At 36.2% G+C, this 13,298-nt stretch overlaps 1 protein-coding gene across 1 annotated transcript in view; it reads right to left on the bottom strand.

The window, feature by feature from the left end:
• MTA3 (metastasis associated 1 family member 3) overlaps window positions 1-13,298 on the bottom strand; it is a 141,544-nt gene that overhangs the window by 76,779 nt on the left and 51,467 nt on the right. Inside the window, exons 7-9 of the mRNA XM_070734529.1 lie at window positions 9,379-9,481; window positions 3,949-4,048; window positions 1,451-1,639 (exon numbers count right to left, since the gene is read on the bottom strand). Coding sequence (XP_070590630.1) covers window positions 1,451-1,639; window positions 3,949-4,048; window positions 9,379-9,481 — 392 coding nt within the window. The remainder of the gene's footprint in view (window positions 1-1,450; window positions 1,640-3,948; window positions 4,049-9,378; window positions 9,482-13,298) is intronic.

Raw genomic sequence — 13,298 nt, 5'->3', positions numbered from 1 at the left:
CCTAACCGGTCGCTGTGATTCGTGCAACAGAAGGCGGTCCCAGAGATATTCTGATCCGATGCCATGAAGGGCTTTGACACTTTGAATTGTGACCGGAAACTGATTGGTAACCAATGCAGACTGCGGAGTGTTGCTGTAACATGGGCATACCTAGGAAAGCCCATGATTGCTCTCGCAGCTGCATTCTGGATGATCTGAAGTTTCCGAACACTCTTCAGAGGTAGCCCCATGTAGAGAGCATTATAGTAGTCGAACCTCGAGGTGATGAGGGCATGAGTGACTGTGAGTAGTGAGTCCCGGTCCAGATAGGGCCGCAACTGGTGCACCAGGCGAACCTGGGCAAACGCCCCCCTCACCACAGCTGAAAGATGGTTCTCTAATGTAAGCAGTGAATCGAGGAGGATGCCCAAGTTGCGGACCCTCTCTGAGGGGGTCAATAATCCCCCCCTAAGGGTAAGGGATGGACAGACGGAATTGTCCGCGGGAGGCAAAACCCACAGCCACTCTGTCTTATCAGGGTTTAGTCTGAGTCTGTTGACACCCATCCAGACCCTAACAGCCTCCAGGCACCGGTACATCACTTCCACTGCTTTGTTGACTGGACATGGGGTGGAGATGTAAAACTGGGTATCATCAGCATACTGATGATACCTCACCCCATGCCCCTAGATGATCTCACCTAGCGGTTTCATGTAGATATTAAATAGCAAGGGGGAGAGGACCGACCCCTGAGGCAGCCCACAAGGGAGAGACCTAGAGGTCGACCTCTGACCCCCCCACTAACACCGACTGTGACCGACCAGAGAGGTAGGAGGAGAACCACTGAAGGACAGTGCCTTCCACTCCCAACCCCTCCAGCCGGCGCAGAAGGATACCATGGTCGATGGTATCGAAAGCCGCTCAGAGGTCAAGAAGCACCAGGACAGAGGATAAACCCCTGTCCCGGGCCTGCCAGAGATCATCCATCAACGCGAGCAAAGCAGTTTCCGTTCTGTAGCTGGGCCTGAACCCTGACTGTTGAGGGCCTAGATAATCTGCTTCTTCCAAGGACCGCTGGAGAGCCACCAACTTCTCAACAACCTTCCCCATAAAGGGAAGGTTGAACACTGGACGATAGTTGTTAAGGATGAAAATACAGTAATCCATATACATCTGAAAAGTACTCTATGTTTTATAGATGTATACAAAAAAAATTGTATTGCACACATTCCATTGAAGGTTAAGCCATTCTGTCCCCTTGCTGCTTTCCAAGATCCCCAGCCCTAATAACAAGAATCATTGAAGTTTTTAGTGACCTAGTACCTCCATCATATCAGGTACTGCAATGGACTATGGTCTTAAATAGAAAAATAGGCTCATAATGTTTAGTTTAATTGATTGTGGAATAGAAAAAAAACTGCTATAAAAGACTTAAGGGCAATTTAATTATAATTTAGATATGTCTACTTACAAAATCTTGTCGTATGTCATTGAAGTCTTTGCCATATTTCTCTAGGGCATCTTCAAACAAACTAGCCTCTGATGCTGACCATTCTTCCATTTCATCTCTACAAAGAACAGGACCACCAAGGGGAACCAAAACACTAATGGCACTGCTCAGGTCATAGTTGTGTTTATGTAATGTATCCATTGCATGAAACTAGGAATGGAAAGGATTAGATATAAGTATTAAATAACAATATATTAAATGCATTTTTGAATTAAATGCTACAATGAATCATTTGACCTGTCATGTGTAACACTGGAAATAAAACTAATGGGATTAATAGAATCAAACTACCATGGGTATTAGAGGGAATTCTTACCCTCAATACTTATAGCACACAATCGTTTACATGTTTTTTTAAATCACACTATGCCTAAAGTTAAAGGGCTGTGATTTATAGTCAAATCAAGGAGCTTGCTTTGTGTCCTTTTGGACTGTGTACATGATATTATGACTTAGCAAATCTGAATAATTCTACTCTGTCTTTTATATAACACTATTTTTTGTCACCTGAAGATAATTATTACGTCTCCATGAAGTCTCATCTTTCATATGCATACAGTGTCTCTAGCCAAAACCCCTGTAGGCTTCTTCTTACAGGTCCCTAATTCTTTTGGTTGCATTGTATTGGGATAGTTCAGAGTAATGGAGATGGAGATGAACATAGAAGCAAACACCATATAAGGTAGAATGTAAAGACATCTACAGTATGTTATAATGCATGCTGGCTCAGGAATTCTGGGAGTTGAAGTTCACCGATTGTGAAAGAGCCATAGTTTCCCATCCCTGTTATAAATGGGGGACAATCTCCCTATTTTCCATACTTACTCACTAAAATTCACCTGCCATTGGCTGACATTCCATATCTAAATCACACACATGTCTTTGCTCATTTTGTGTGTAGAGACATACCTTGGATTCATATCAACTATCTCTAGTTAATCACAGTTTTTAACCAACAGTTACGTAAACTTTATAACTGTTATATCATTTCTTGGCAGCATATGTACCGTATAGATACAGTACATAATAAATACAAATATTTATGTATATATACATAATGTAGGCATGTAAGATACATTCTTAATCTGACTTCTCTTTTCATATGCTACTTGTGACAATATTCCAGATCCAAATAGTTCAACTGGAATATTAAGATTTATGACAAGTAGGAATTATGATCATAAGGATAAAATTGTCCCGTAGTTTTTCTACTGGGAAAAATTATACTTATACTATATAAAAATAGACTTGCATGATATTGCTCTTTTCATTAACCAGCTAACTGCCATAATGAAAGATACTGCAAGGTGCATTTCAATACAAAAGTTGCAATATTATAATATAATATAATTGTCTCAAACTTTGTAGGTATCCTACATTATTCCTTTTATAGCATAACTTTTTTGTTTTGCAGAAATTTTTGTAGGCAGAAGTTTTTAAAAATACAGAAAAAATACCAATTTTTAGGAATCCAAGCATTACTTCTAGTAGAGTAAACAATTAAACATTAATGTGTGTTACCTGTGCTTGAAAAAAGATATGAGAGTTGCAGAAAATTGGAGATTGCATGAGACTTTTACTGATCTAGAATTCTGTCATTAACACAGATTAGGCACTCAATACAGTACTGTTGATACATGCATTTATTAGTCTGTAATTCTGGTTTAAAAAACAAATTAGAACTCAAATTACTATTTCTGTGTATTAGGGCAAAACAATAATTTTAAAAGAACTGCTCCACAATGAGGAATGTGAATAGAGCCTCTTATTCAATCACCAAAGCAGACATATTCTTTGTAAGACTCATGCAGCTGGTTTGAAAGTTACTCCTACTTATTTTGGTATGTGTGTCCATGCACAACCACTTCACATTTTCATGGAGAAGAATGTATCTGCAGCCTATTCGCTTTGTTTTTGTCCTATTGCAATGGCTGTGTGCAAAAATGCCTGTAGAGTCACAAGTGGTTTCTGAAGCAGCTGATCAAATCATACAATTGCTTTAACCATTCAAACACTTGTGATTTGTTCATGTTCCCAAATATAACAAATATATCTTCCGAATAGTTTATACAATTCAATTGGATAGATGCATACTAATTTTGCATTTTTTCCACTATATACAATAATGATAGGGAGATATAAAATTATTTACCAGAAGAAAAAAAGTAAAAAATAACAATTTTATCTTTTTTTATATTCCAGGCAAAATCATGTAAGTTCTAATTTTCATCAAATAAATCAAAGAATATTTTTAAGTAATTAACTAGTACAATTAACGCACCACATGCTAAGATTAGTTAATAAAGCAAATAGCAAGTGTTGGGTTGAATATATTACATCCATTGTTTATATGCAAAATCCTCAAAACGCCATTATCATCAATATATCAGGGCAGGATTTAATTTGTTTCTTTAGCAAACTATTCTTTCAAAGGAAGTATATTTCAAAGAGTTTCTCACCAAAGTGATATCCCGGGAAGCAGCAGCTGCACTCATGTGTAAACTAGGTTGTCTTACAGAACTACTGCAGTCTAGAGCGCGTGCAAAAGTACCAACAGCACTGAAAGAAGAGAAACAACATTATGAGAACAATAAAACTGAGATAAATTTAAAACACTGTGACAGAAATGTATCCTTTCACCCTCTAATACAGTGTTTCCCAACGTTGGCAACTTGAAGATATTTGGACTTCAACTCCCAGAATTCCCCAGCCAGCTAATGCTGACTGGGGAATTCTGGGAGTTGAAGTCCAGCTATCTTCAAGTTGCCAACGTTGGGAAACACTGCTCTAATATATGTCATTGCCATACATTGAATGTCATACACATTCAACTGCATTACAGAATTCATAGTTCCCTCTAAGATGAGCAGTGAGCAATCGCTCACTTAAAAATCATCATCAACTCAGAGTTTTCCAAACCTGCCCAGAAGCCGAGAGGGAAAGAGTGAGGGGGAAGGAGAGAGAGAGGAAGAGAGAGAGAAACGGATATAAAAAAGAGAGGAAGAAAAAGAGAAAGAAAAAGAATGGGAGTAAGGAAGAGAGAAAGAAAATCAAAAACTAGTGTGAAACTAGCTCAACTATTTAAGTGGCATTTTGATATTGATAGAGTTGCCCTATTATGGGCACTGTTATAGACACACAGTACAGTATTTTATTTTGAAATTCTCTGAGGCAAAACAGGGTGGATTTTTTGTTTGTTTGTTTGTTTGTTATTTCTGTGCCGCCCAGTCCCGAAGGGACTGCCGCTCAGACACTATACTTTTCCGCCCACCCCAAAAAAAAATTAGAGGGAACACTGACAGAATTTCAAAGCATTCCCAAAAGCACTGGTTGAATTTGATTCAGCACAGAATGCTTATTTAGTAATTAAAATATATTAAATTATGTATTTAATATTAAATGGGACTTCCTTTTAAAATGGCATGTATAAAACTGGGCAATTAAAGACAAATTTTTACTACAAAATATATTAATCTATGTTATTCTATATTTTGATACATAGAATACTAACAAAATGCTATTATTTAATTTTTAACAGATTTACTAATTTTTAAGAATACATTTAATAGCATTTATAAATGCTATTATAAAGAATAGCATATAAAGAATACAAATAATAGCATTTATAAATGCTATTATTTAATTTTTAACAGATTTACTAATTTTTAAGAATACATTAGATTAATTCTTGCATTAATTAAATATTTGAATTTTTTCACTCTTTTTCTCCTTTCTTCTCCTTAGCACAAAGTCTGTAGTTCTTAGTATACAATTAGGATCTTGGAAAAATATGTGTGAGGGTTGGTTCTCAAGGCAAAAAGAATTCAGATAACCACAACTAAAATTCTCCTGGAAACTATGAGAAGAAGCTCCAATAAGAGGGGTAATTTGATTTGTGTTCATTTGCTAGAATTCTTGGCAATACCACTTTCATTTTAATGTATGGGTGATGCAGTGGTTAAAGTGCAGTATTGTAGACAAACTCTGCCCAAAGCCTGGAGTTTAATCCTGATGTGGCTCAAATTTGACTCAGCCTTCCATCATTCCAAGTTCAGTACAATGAGGAATAAGTTTGTTGAGGCAACATACAAATCACTTTATACTGTAAATCACCCAAAGAGTGCTGTAAAGCACTACTGGGCGGTATATAAAAACCTAAATGCTATTGCTGTGCTATTAATAAATATTACTAAAGAGAACCATGTGAGATTTGTATTTAGGAAAACTTAACTTTCAGTTCCAACAGCTAACATGTTGGATATGATAATAAAAGCACCAACAGTGAGAAATGGCTTGTGATGCTCTTTTAAGTTGTTTTAGAGATCTGTGACCAAGAAATGCTCTCAGATAGCAACTTAGCAGATACTATTTGAATTAACTATATCCAGACTGTAATATCTGGACAGTCTTCAAAAATAAATCCATATCCAACAAATTGCAATCAACTAACTGAAGATGAACACAATTCATCTATTCCTGAATCCAAAAGCTCTTCTCATGGGATTCTTATATAACCAGACTTGATAAAGCTACCTATATTTCAATAACACAAAAAGAAACATAACATTTTAAGAACATTATTTGAATTATTTCCCAACTATGCAATAATTACTTTTCTGATATTTATAAATGTTCAGAGAACACACAAATGTATCCACTTGGTAGGGTTTTGTGAACTACACGTGAGATTTAACAAATAGGTAGGTTTTGTTTCCCACATGACAAGAGTGTGCAAAGAATACCTTAGAATATATTGTAGTGTAAGTAATATATGAATTAACACAGCCTCAGAATTATTCCAACATATCAACTTTCAACTTAAAGAAAAAACAAAATTTCAAATTATATTTCCTTTTAATTTATTTTTTAAGATCCACTTTTAAAAGAAATGCCATAGTATTTTCCAACTGGGTGGTTTATATTGTATTGTGTTTCTTGCAATAATTTATAAAAGTGAATGAGGCAATCAACTATTCATTTTTGAAAATCTTTATTATTTTAAGAGGACTTTTATATAAAATTGGACTACAGCTTTCAATTTATTGAAAGACCACTACTGAGTGATTAATGCTGCTTGGCTGACATGTTCTTTCAGTTTATTTTTGGAAGTAACTGTCACAAGTGTTTTTCTCTGTATAACAGTAATTTGGTCTTTCTTTCTTTCTTTCCATACATTTGCTAATGTATGACAGTTATATATTTACATTAGCAACATTCTTACCCTGAGAATATCTAAGTACTTATGAAATACAAATGGTAGTCACCTTTCACGGAGATATAGTCTATCAACCACTATTAGAAAAGTAATTAATTATATGTTGCATTTATATCCTTCCTTTCCTTAAGCAGTATTTACTTTGGTTTTTAATTTTTTTAAAATGTGTGCTGTCCATTTACTGCCTATTCTAGGCCACAGCTAGAATAAGTGAGTTTAGAGGATAACAACCAAAATGATAGGAGTCCTACAAAGAAAAACCTATACATTACTGTCACTCAAGGCAAATTGACAATACTGTACTTGTTTTGGTTTGATGGACAGGTTAGCGTTATTGAATACACAGAGACAGAAAAGATGGTAATGCCACAAAGAATACATTTACTTTTCAGAAAGACAAAAATCCTTCTCAAGAACAGATGCATTGTGAGTTTCAAAGAATTTGGCTAATAGGATCTTTAGTGGAAATTCTACCAAAGACTTTTCTGATCATAAACTCTTGAGTGTGGGTTATAAAAAGGAAATCTACAAAGATTATTAGGGAATTGTAGGCTAAACTAAACCATATGAAGAACAGTTGCAGAAATTGGGTATTTCTAGTTTAATGAAAAGAAGACAGTGTTCTGATATTTCAGAGGTTGTCACAATGAAGAGAGAGTCAACCTATTCTCCAAAGCACCTGAGGGCAGGACAAGAAACAATGGATGGAAACTAATCCAGGAGAGAACCAATCTAGAACTAAGGAGAAATTTCCTGACGGTTAGGATAATTAATCAGTGGAACAGTTTGCCTCCAGAAATTGTGGGTGCTCCAACACTGGAGGTTTTAAAGAAGAGATTGAACAACCATTTACTATAATTGTATAGAGTTTCCTGTTTGAGCAGGGGGTTGGACTAGAAGACCTCCAAGGTAGTGGTGGGTTGCTACCAGTTTGGACCGGTTCGCCTGTACCACTGGTGGAAATTTGCCCCCGCTCGCCGAACTGGTAGCAATGGCCGCCTGGCCATGCCCCCATACTGATCTTCCCATCTGAAATGGCTGGCAAAGATCTCTCTGTGCATGTGCAGTGGCTTCTGCAAATGAGCAGAGGGTCATTTCTGCAATATGAAATTCACACTTCCTAAGCGATGAGAACCAGTAGGGAAGGTAAGTAGAACCCACCCCTACTCCAAGGTCCCTTCCAACTCTAATTATTTTGTACTTCTGTTAGAACAAATCAAATGAAATGAAATATTAATAATTAATTGGAAATTAACAAGATTTTTTTGGAAACAATTTTAACTAAACGTTACTAATTTAACAATGGTAATAACAGCAAGTAAAGCTTTTATCAGAGGTTGTTTCATATAACATCAAACTGAAGTTAAAAAGAAGAGTGGAAAGAAAATACAGCCTATTTTGAATGAGATAAAAAAGAAAACCAAAGAATTAAAGGAACTTCCAGGCAAGATAAATATTCCTAATCAAATCAAACTATTTATTAAAGCAACAGCTAATATTTGCAAATAGCCCGGGGAAATGGTTAATGTATGAAACTTGTAAGCATTTAAGATCTATATTCACTCCTACACCCAAGGTCAGAACTAGTAGTGACTTGAAGTCATATAAACAGTTCAACTATAGCTGTGCTAATAAAAAGTCATGCTGGTGAAATAAGAAATGGTATTAATATAATAATTATTGGTAGTTGGACAATATATAATTAAATAAATACAAAAATAAGAGAGATGTATCATCAGTATGCCGATGATACCCAGTTATACATCTCCACCCCATGTCCAGTCAACGAAGCAGTGGAAGTGATATGCCGGTGCCTGGAAGCTGTTGGGGTCTGGATGGGTGTCAACAAGTTATATATACAAGTTATTTATTATATAAATCAATGGTGCAATGTCAAATGGGAATACTTTGTACAGTCCTGATCTCCATACCTCATAAAGGATATAGTAGAGTTAGAGATGTTATAGAGAACAGCAAATTCTCTATGAAGAATGGATGTGATATTTGAGAATGTTTTGTTTAGAAATGAATGAATGAGAGTGGTCACGATTTAGGCGAAGAAAGTGTGCATGGTATGTAGATAAAGTAGATAAGGAAAAGCTATTTTATGTTTTCCAAAATACTAAAACCAGACTACATTCAATGAAACTGAATTCTGGAAGAAATAGGACAGACAAAATGCACAATTAAATTTTGCAATTATTTACCATAAGATGTGGTACTGGCTACTAGCTTGGTTAGTCCCAAGAAAAGATTAGTCAATTTGTGTAAGTCATGGGGATCAACAGCTATGGTCAACAGCCTTGATGGTCATGTGAGTGCCTCTGAAGGCCATCTGCTGGGAGACTAGTAGGCTTCCTTGTGTAGTTGACTGATCACAGTCATAACAGATTTCTAAGATTATATGGGCCACAGACCCAATCCAGCAAAGTAACGCTTATGCTTGAGACTGTACTCAAAATATTCAGTGCTTAAGACTGTACTCAAAATTTCCAAACTTATGACAACAAGATGGAAGAGGATAAATTTGATAGTCAAACTGGAATCTCACCAGACTACAAAATTAAAATTACCTTTATTTCAGCATGTCCTAAAGCCTATTAAAATATTAACAAACAGTACTTCACACTCCATTACATTTATTCAAAGTCCAAATTGGGACTGTAAATCTTACCGTGCTACCACTAAAAATTGGTCAATCTGATGATCAGTGAGATGGCTATCGGGATCCCAAACTTTTACTTCAAGTTTTGCTTGTTCCCTGTCATCTGTTTCTCCTGGAAGAAAAAAAAATCAATTAAACTTAACTGATTAAATAAGCAATCAAAATATTTTTTCAGGAAGAAACAGTTACCGTATATTTCGGAATATAAGTATTTACTCTCTGAAAGAGGCTGAAAATTCAGGTGCATCTTATATTCTGAATGTAACTCACTCCCTCCCCCCTCCCCCCAAAGCTCTAACTAGCTGCTTATGATCTTCACAGCTCTTACCTTGCAGGCTCTTTCATTGTTTTTCTCTGCTAAGAATGTTTTCCAAGCCCTAAGTCTTTGCAGGGTTTTTTTCTCCATTGCTTTACTTAATCAGAATGTTTCTTTCCAGCCCTAACCAGGTGCTAATGATGTTCCCAGCTCTTAGCAGCTACTAGTCAATCCAGGACCTCTTTGCCTTTTTTTAACAAGAATTCAGAAATAGAGAAATAGAATGACGATGAGTGGGCAAAAAACAGGGGCTAAGAGTAGAAACTTGCCTGCCAGTTCCTCCATTGCTATTGTTTCAGAAAGCTGGCAAGAGCTTAGAAATATGTCCTCCTTCTCCCTCTTCCCCACCTTCTCAGAACTGTCTGCTGCTTTGGTGAGGGGAAGGGAAACAAAGAGAGCTGTGGACTGCAAGAAAATTTCTCCCAACCCCACCATGTCCTTAGGGGTGCCCTCTCTCCAGGGAGGAAGAGGGCTCACCTATCAACCACCAGCATCTCCCAGCTGACTCTATCTTGCCAGCAGGCATCAGTCACTCCTTCATCCTATCCTCACTGTCCACTGTTGTTAATAAATTTCAGATTTCAGTTTCTATTCAAAAGCAGCCAATCATTGCTTGCCAATCAAGCCTTGCAATCTGGTAATTGAATGCAAGAACCAGAAGGACGCAGGTAAGAGGATGAAGATATGACATCCCATCTTCCCACGTGCCATGCAACTTCCAGATTTCTGTGAAGTGTAGTTGGATGGTGTGATGGATCTTAAGCAGTCACAAATTCATTCCCACAAGACTCATGGATACCAGCATTTTGCAAGTTAGCCCATTTGAAATACCCTGGTTCAATCATTGTTGACCTTCCAATTTTGCTCAACTGAAGATTACAAAGAGACACAAGAGTTTTAGTAGTTCATAGATATCCAACCCACAATCACGTAATTACATCCAATTTTTTTGTTTCAACACAGTCCCAACAGTACTTAAATATACACTTACGCCACAAACTTAATTACTTATAGATCTCTGCTTCTTAGACACCGATTCAACATAAAAGTAATTTATAGCTTTTCCTTGATGCAGTGTCATTTGTCCTTGCAACAAAAAGCAATTAGACTATATTTGTGCAGTTCAGTAATCCATATCTTTGTTCTGTGGCTAGATTGTGGCTAGACAGCTTGTCTCTAATCTTTACTTCCACTAATTTTTCTTGCAGAAAACCCCCCACAAAACATCAGTGACCTGTATCTCTGAATTGTACAAATAAAGACACATGCAAAGTTCAAGTTTGTAAATCTTTATTTATACAGGCTGCATTGTTAAATAATTCATTTAAAAAATCCTTTCACCTCAAAATAAATATTTTATAACAACTATTATCTTTTTCTGGAGATTCTATAAATATGGATAGAGAACCAGATAGTCATGGTGGGGGGGTTTTTTTGCCTGGAAAAATTACCAGTAAATTAAACAGTCACAAACTTTCTATTATTGGAAATAAAATAAAGCCATGACTAGCCTTGCAGGATGATTTTGCCATTATAGTTTATTTATTAGATTTATTTATTAGATTTATTTATTAGATTTATTTATTAGATTTATTTATTTATTTATTTATTTATTTATTTATTTATTTATTTATTTATTTATTTATTAGATTTGTATGCTGCCCCTCTCCATAGACTTGTTTATATTTTTTTAAAGTCATCTTTCTTCCATGAAGCTTAGGATACTGGATATACCTTATTTTTCGGAATATAAGATGCACCTTTTTATCTTCCAAAAGAGGGTGAAAACTTGGGTGTGTCTTATACACTGAATGTAGTCTCACCCAGGCACTCTCAGAGTAATTTACCACCTTGCAGAAATTTACCTCCTTGCAGCAAACAGCAGCAGAGCCCGATTAGCACAAGCCACTGATTACCTGCCTCTCAACAGTCAGCTGATGGTTCCGGCAAGTCCCTGCTAAAATGGAAGTGAAACTAAAACTATACAGAGACAAATTGCTGCAGAGAGAGGCAAAGGCTGAAACTGGCTGTTTGTTTTTTGCTGCAAGAAGTCAATAACTATAAATGCCTATAGAATGTTCAAAAATTATTAGAATTAATTTTTAAAGACTGCTTTATTATTGTTCTAGACAACTTAACAAAATGAAGAAGCTTTTTAAAATAAATGCTTGATCTGAAGAGGCCCAGCGCTATTGTATCTTCTTTTAAATAGCAGAGAATACTTCGAGAAAGCCACATCAATTTTAAAGATCTGTAAAAGTATAATCTGAAATGTCTAGTTTTAGTATTAAGTATTAGTATTAAGATAAGGCAGCTGAGTTAAACCCTGACTTAGTCATGTTCGGCATAATTCTATTTAAATAATAGGAGCAAATGTGATACATTTAAGAAAACTTTCTGGGATTAATATAATCATAATGTACATTTCTCCAATTCTTTGCTATTTCTATGAGTCAGGCATATATGCACAGAAATACACAGCAAACTGTATATATCATCTGTGCTGTTTGCTCTTTGGCAAATTGCTAGGAGACAGAGGCTTTTTTTCCTTGTTTTCCTTCCCCAAAATTAAGGTGTGTCTTATACTCCAAAAAATACGGTGCTTGTCCTTCTATTTTATTCTATGAAGCCATCTAGTCTGAAAAACTAACTAGCCTCGTATACTTTATTGCTACAGGCAATTTGAATTTGAGCCTCCTCAATTCTCCTCTAATACTCTAATCACAACTGATCCTATTAGCAATATATTTAATTTTTCAAAAAAATCATAGGGCATATTTGTCCCTGAAGCATATTCACACAGACTTTAGATGAAATTAGTTTTGTAAACAACATCAGGAATAAAAATGTTCTGGCAATCAAATCCCTTGTAATGGTCAGATCATTGTACAGGGGGTTGGAATAGATGACTTCTAAGGTCCCTTTCAGCTCTGTTAATTTGTTTCATCCAGGACTTACTGAAGTTGCCACAAAAACCACTTTTTCTACTACCTTCCCTTTTTTTAGATGGATTTCAAAAGAGATTGGATTAAAATTGTCTAGGCAGATGGGATCAACAGACGGGAGCAGACTGAAGCTTCCTTGAAAGATCCCAGGAATGTCTATTCCTATAATGAAGAATTTATCACTGCCTGAATCTACCTAGTCGTCACTGTTCTGGAGGCTTTCAAAAGCCAGGAGGAACAGGGTTCTAATTGACAGGTGGTTGTGCTGAGGGCCCAGTCTACTTGATCAAATCCCAAAACATTAAATTGTTCCCAGATAACTGAATAATACATTTCCCCAGTCATTTCTAATAGATCTGTATCACATATAGATTGCAACTGGAAATGGATTCAAACAACTTTGCCAAGTGTTCCACAAATCCCTCTGCATTGCCCTCAAGATGATTATCAGAGCCCCCTATCACAGCAAGGATGGGTGATTCTGAACAGGGCTGCTGGGCAACATACTGCAGATACAATAAGGGCAGAGAAATAATATTGTTTCTGTTAGAATATTCATGACTGGGAGAGCCAATGGTAACAAGATCACAAATAATTAGACATAGCAACTAAGTCAGCCAATGAGAGCTAAACACATCTGAGTCTGTGCAGAGAATCGAAACTGAAGC

The sequence above is a fragment of the Erythrolamprus reginae genome, chromosome 1, assembly GCF_031021105.1.
Source record: "Erythrolamprus reginae isolate rEryReg1 chromosome 1, rEryReg1.hap1, whole genome shotgun sequence".
In the NCBI taxonomy this organism is placed as follows: Eukaryota; Metazoa; Chordata; class Lepidosauria; order Squamata; family Dipsadidae; genus Erythrolamprus; species Erythrolamprus reginae.
Note: the sequence above shows the minus strand (reverse complement) of the source record. Positions and strands in the feature narration are given on the sequence as shown.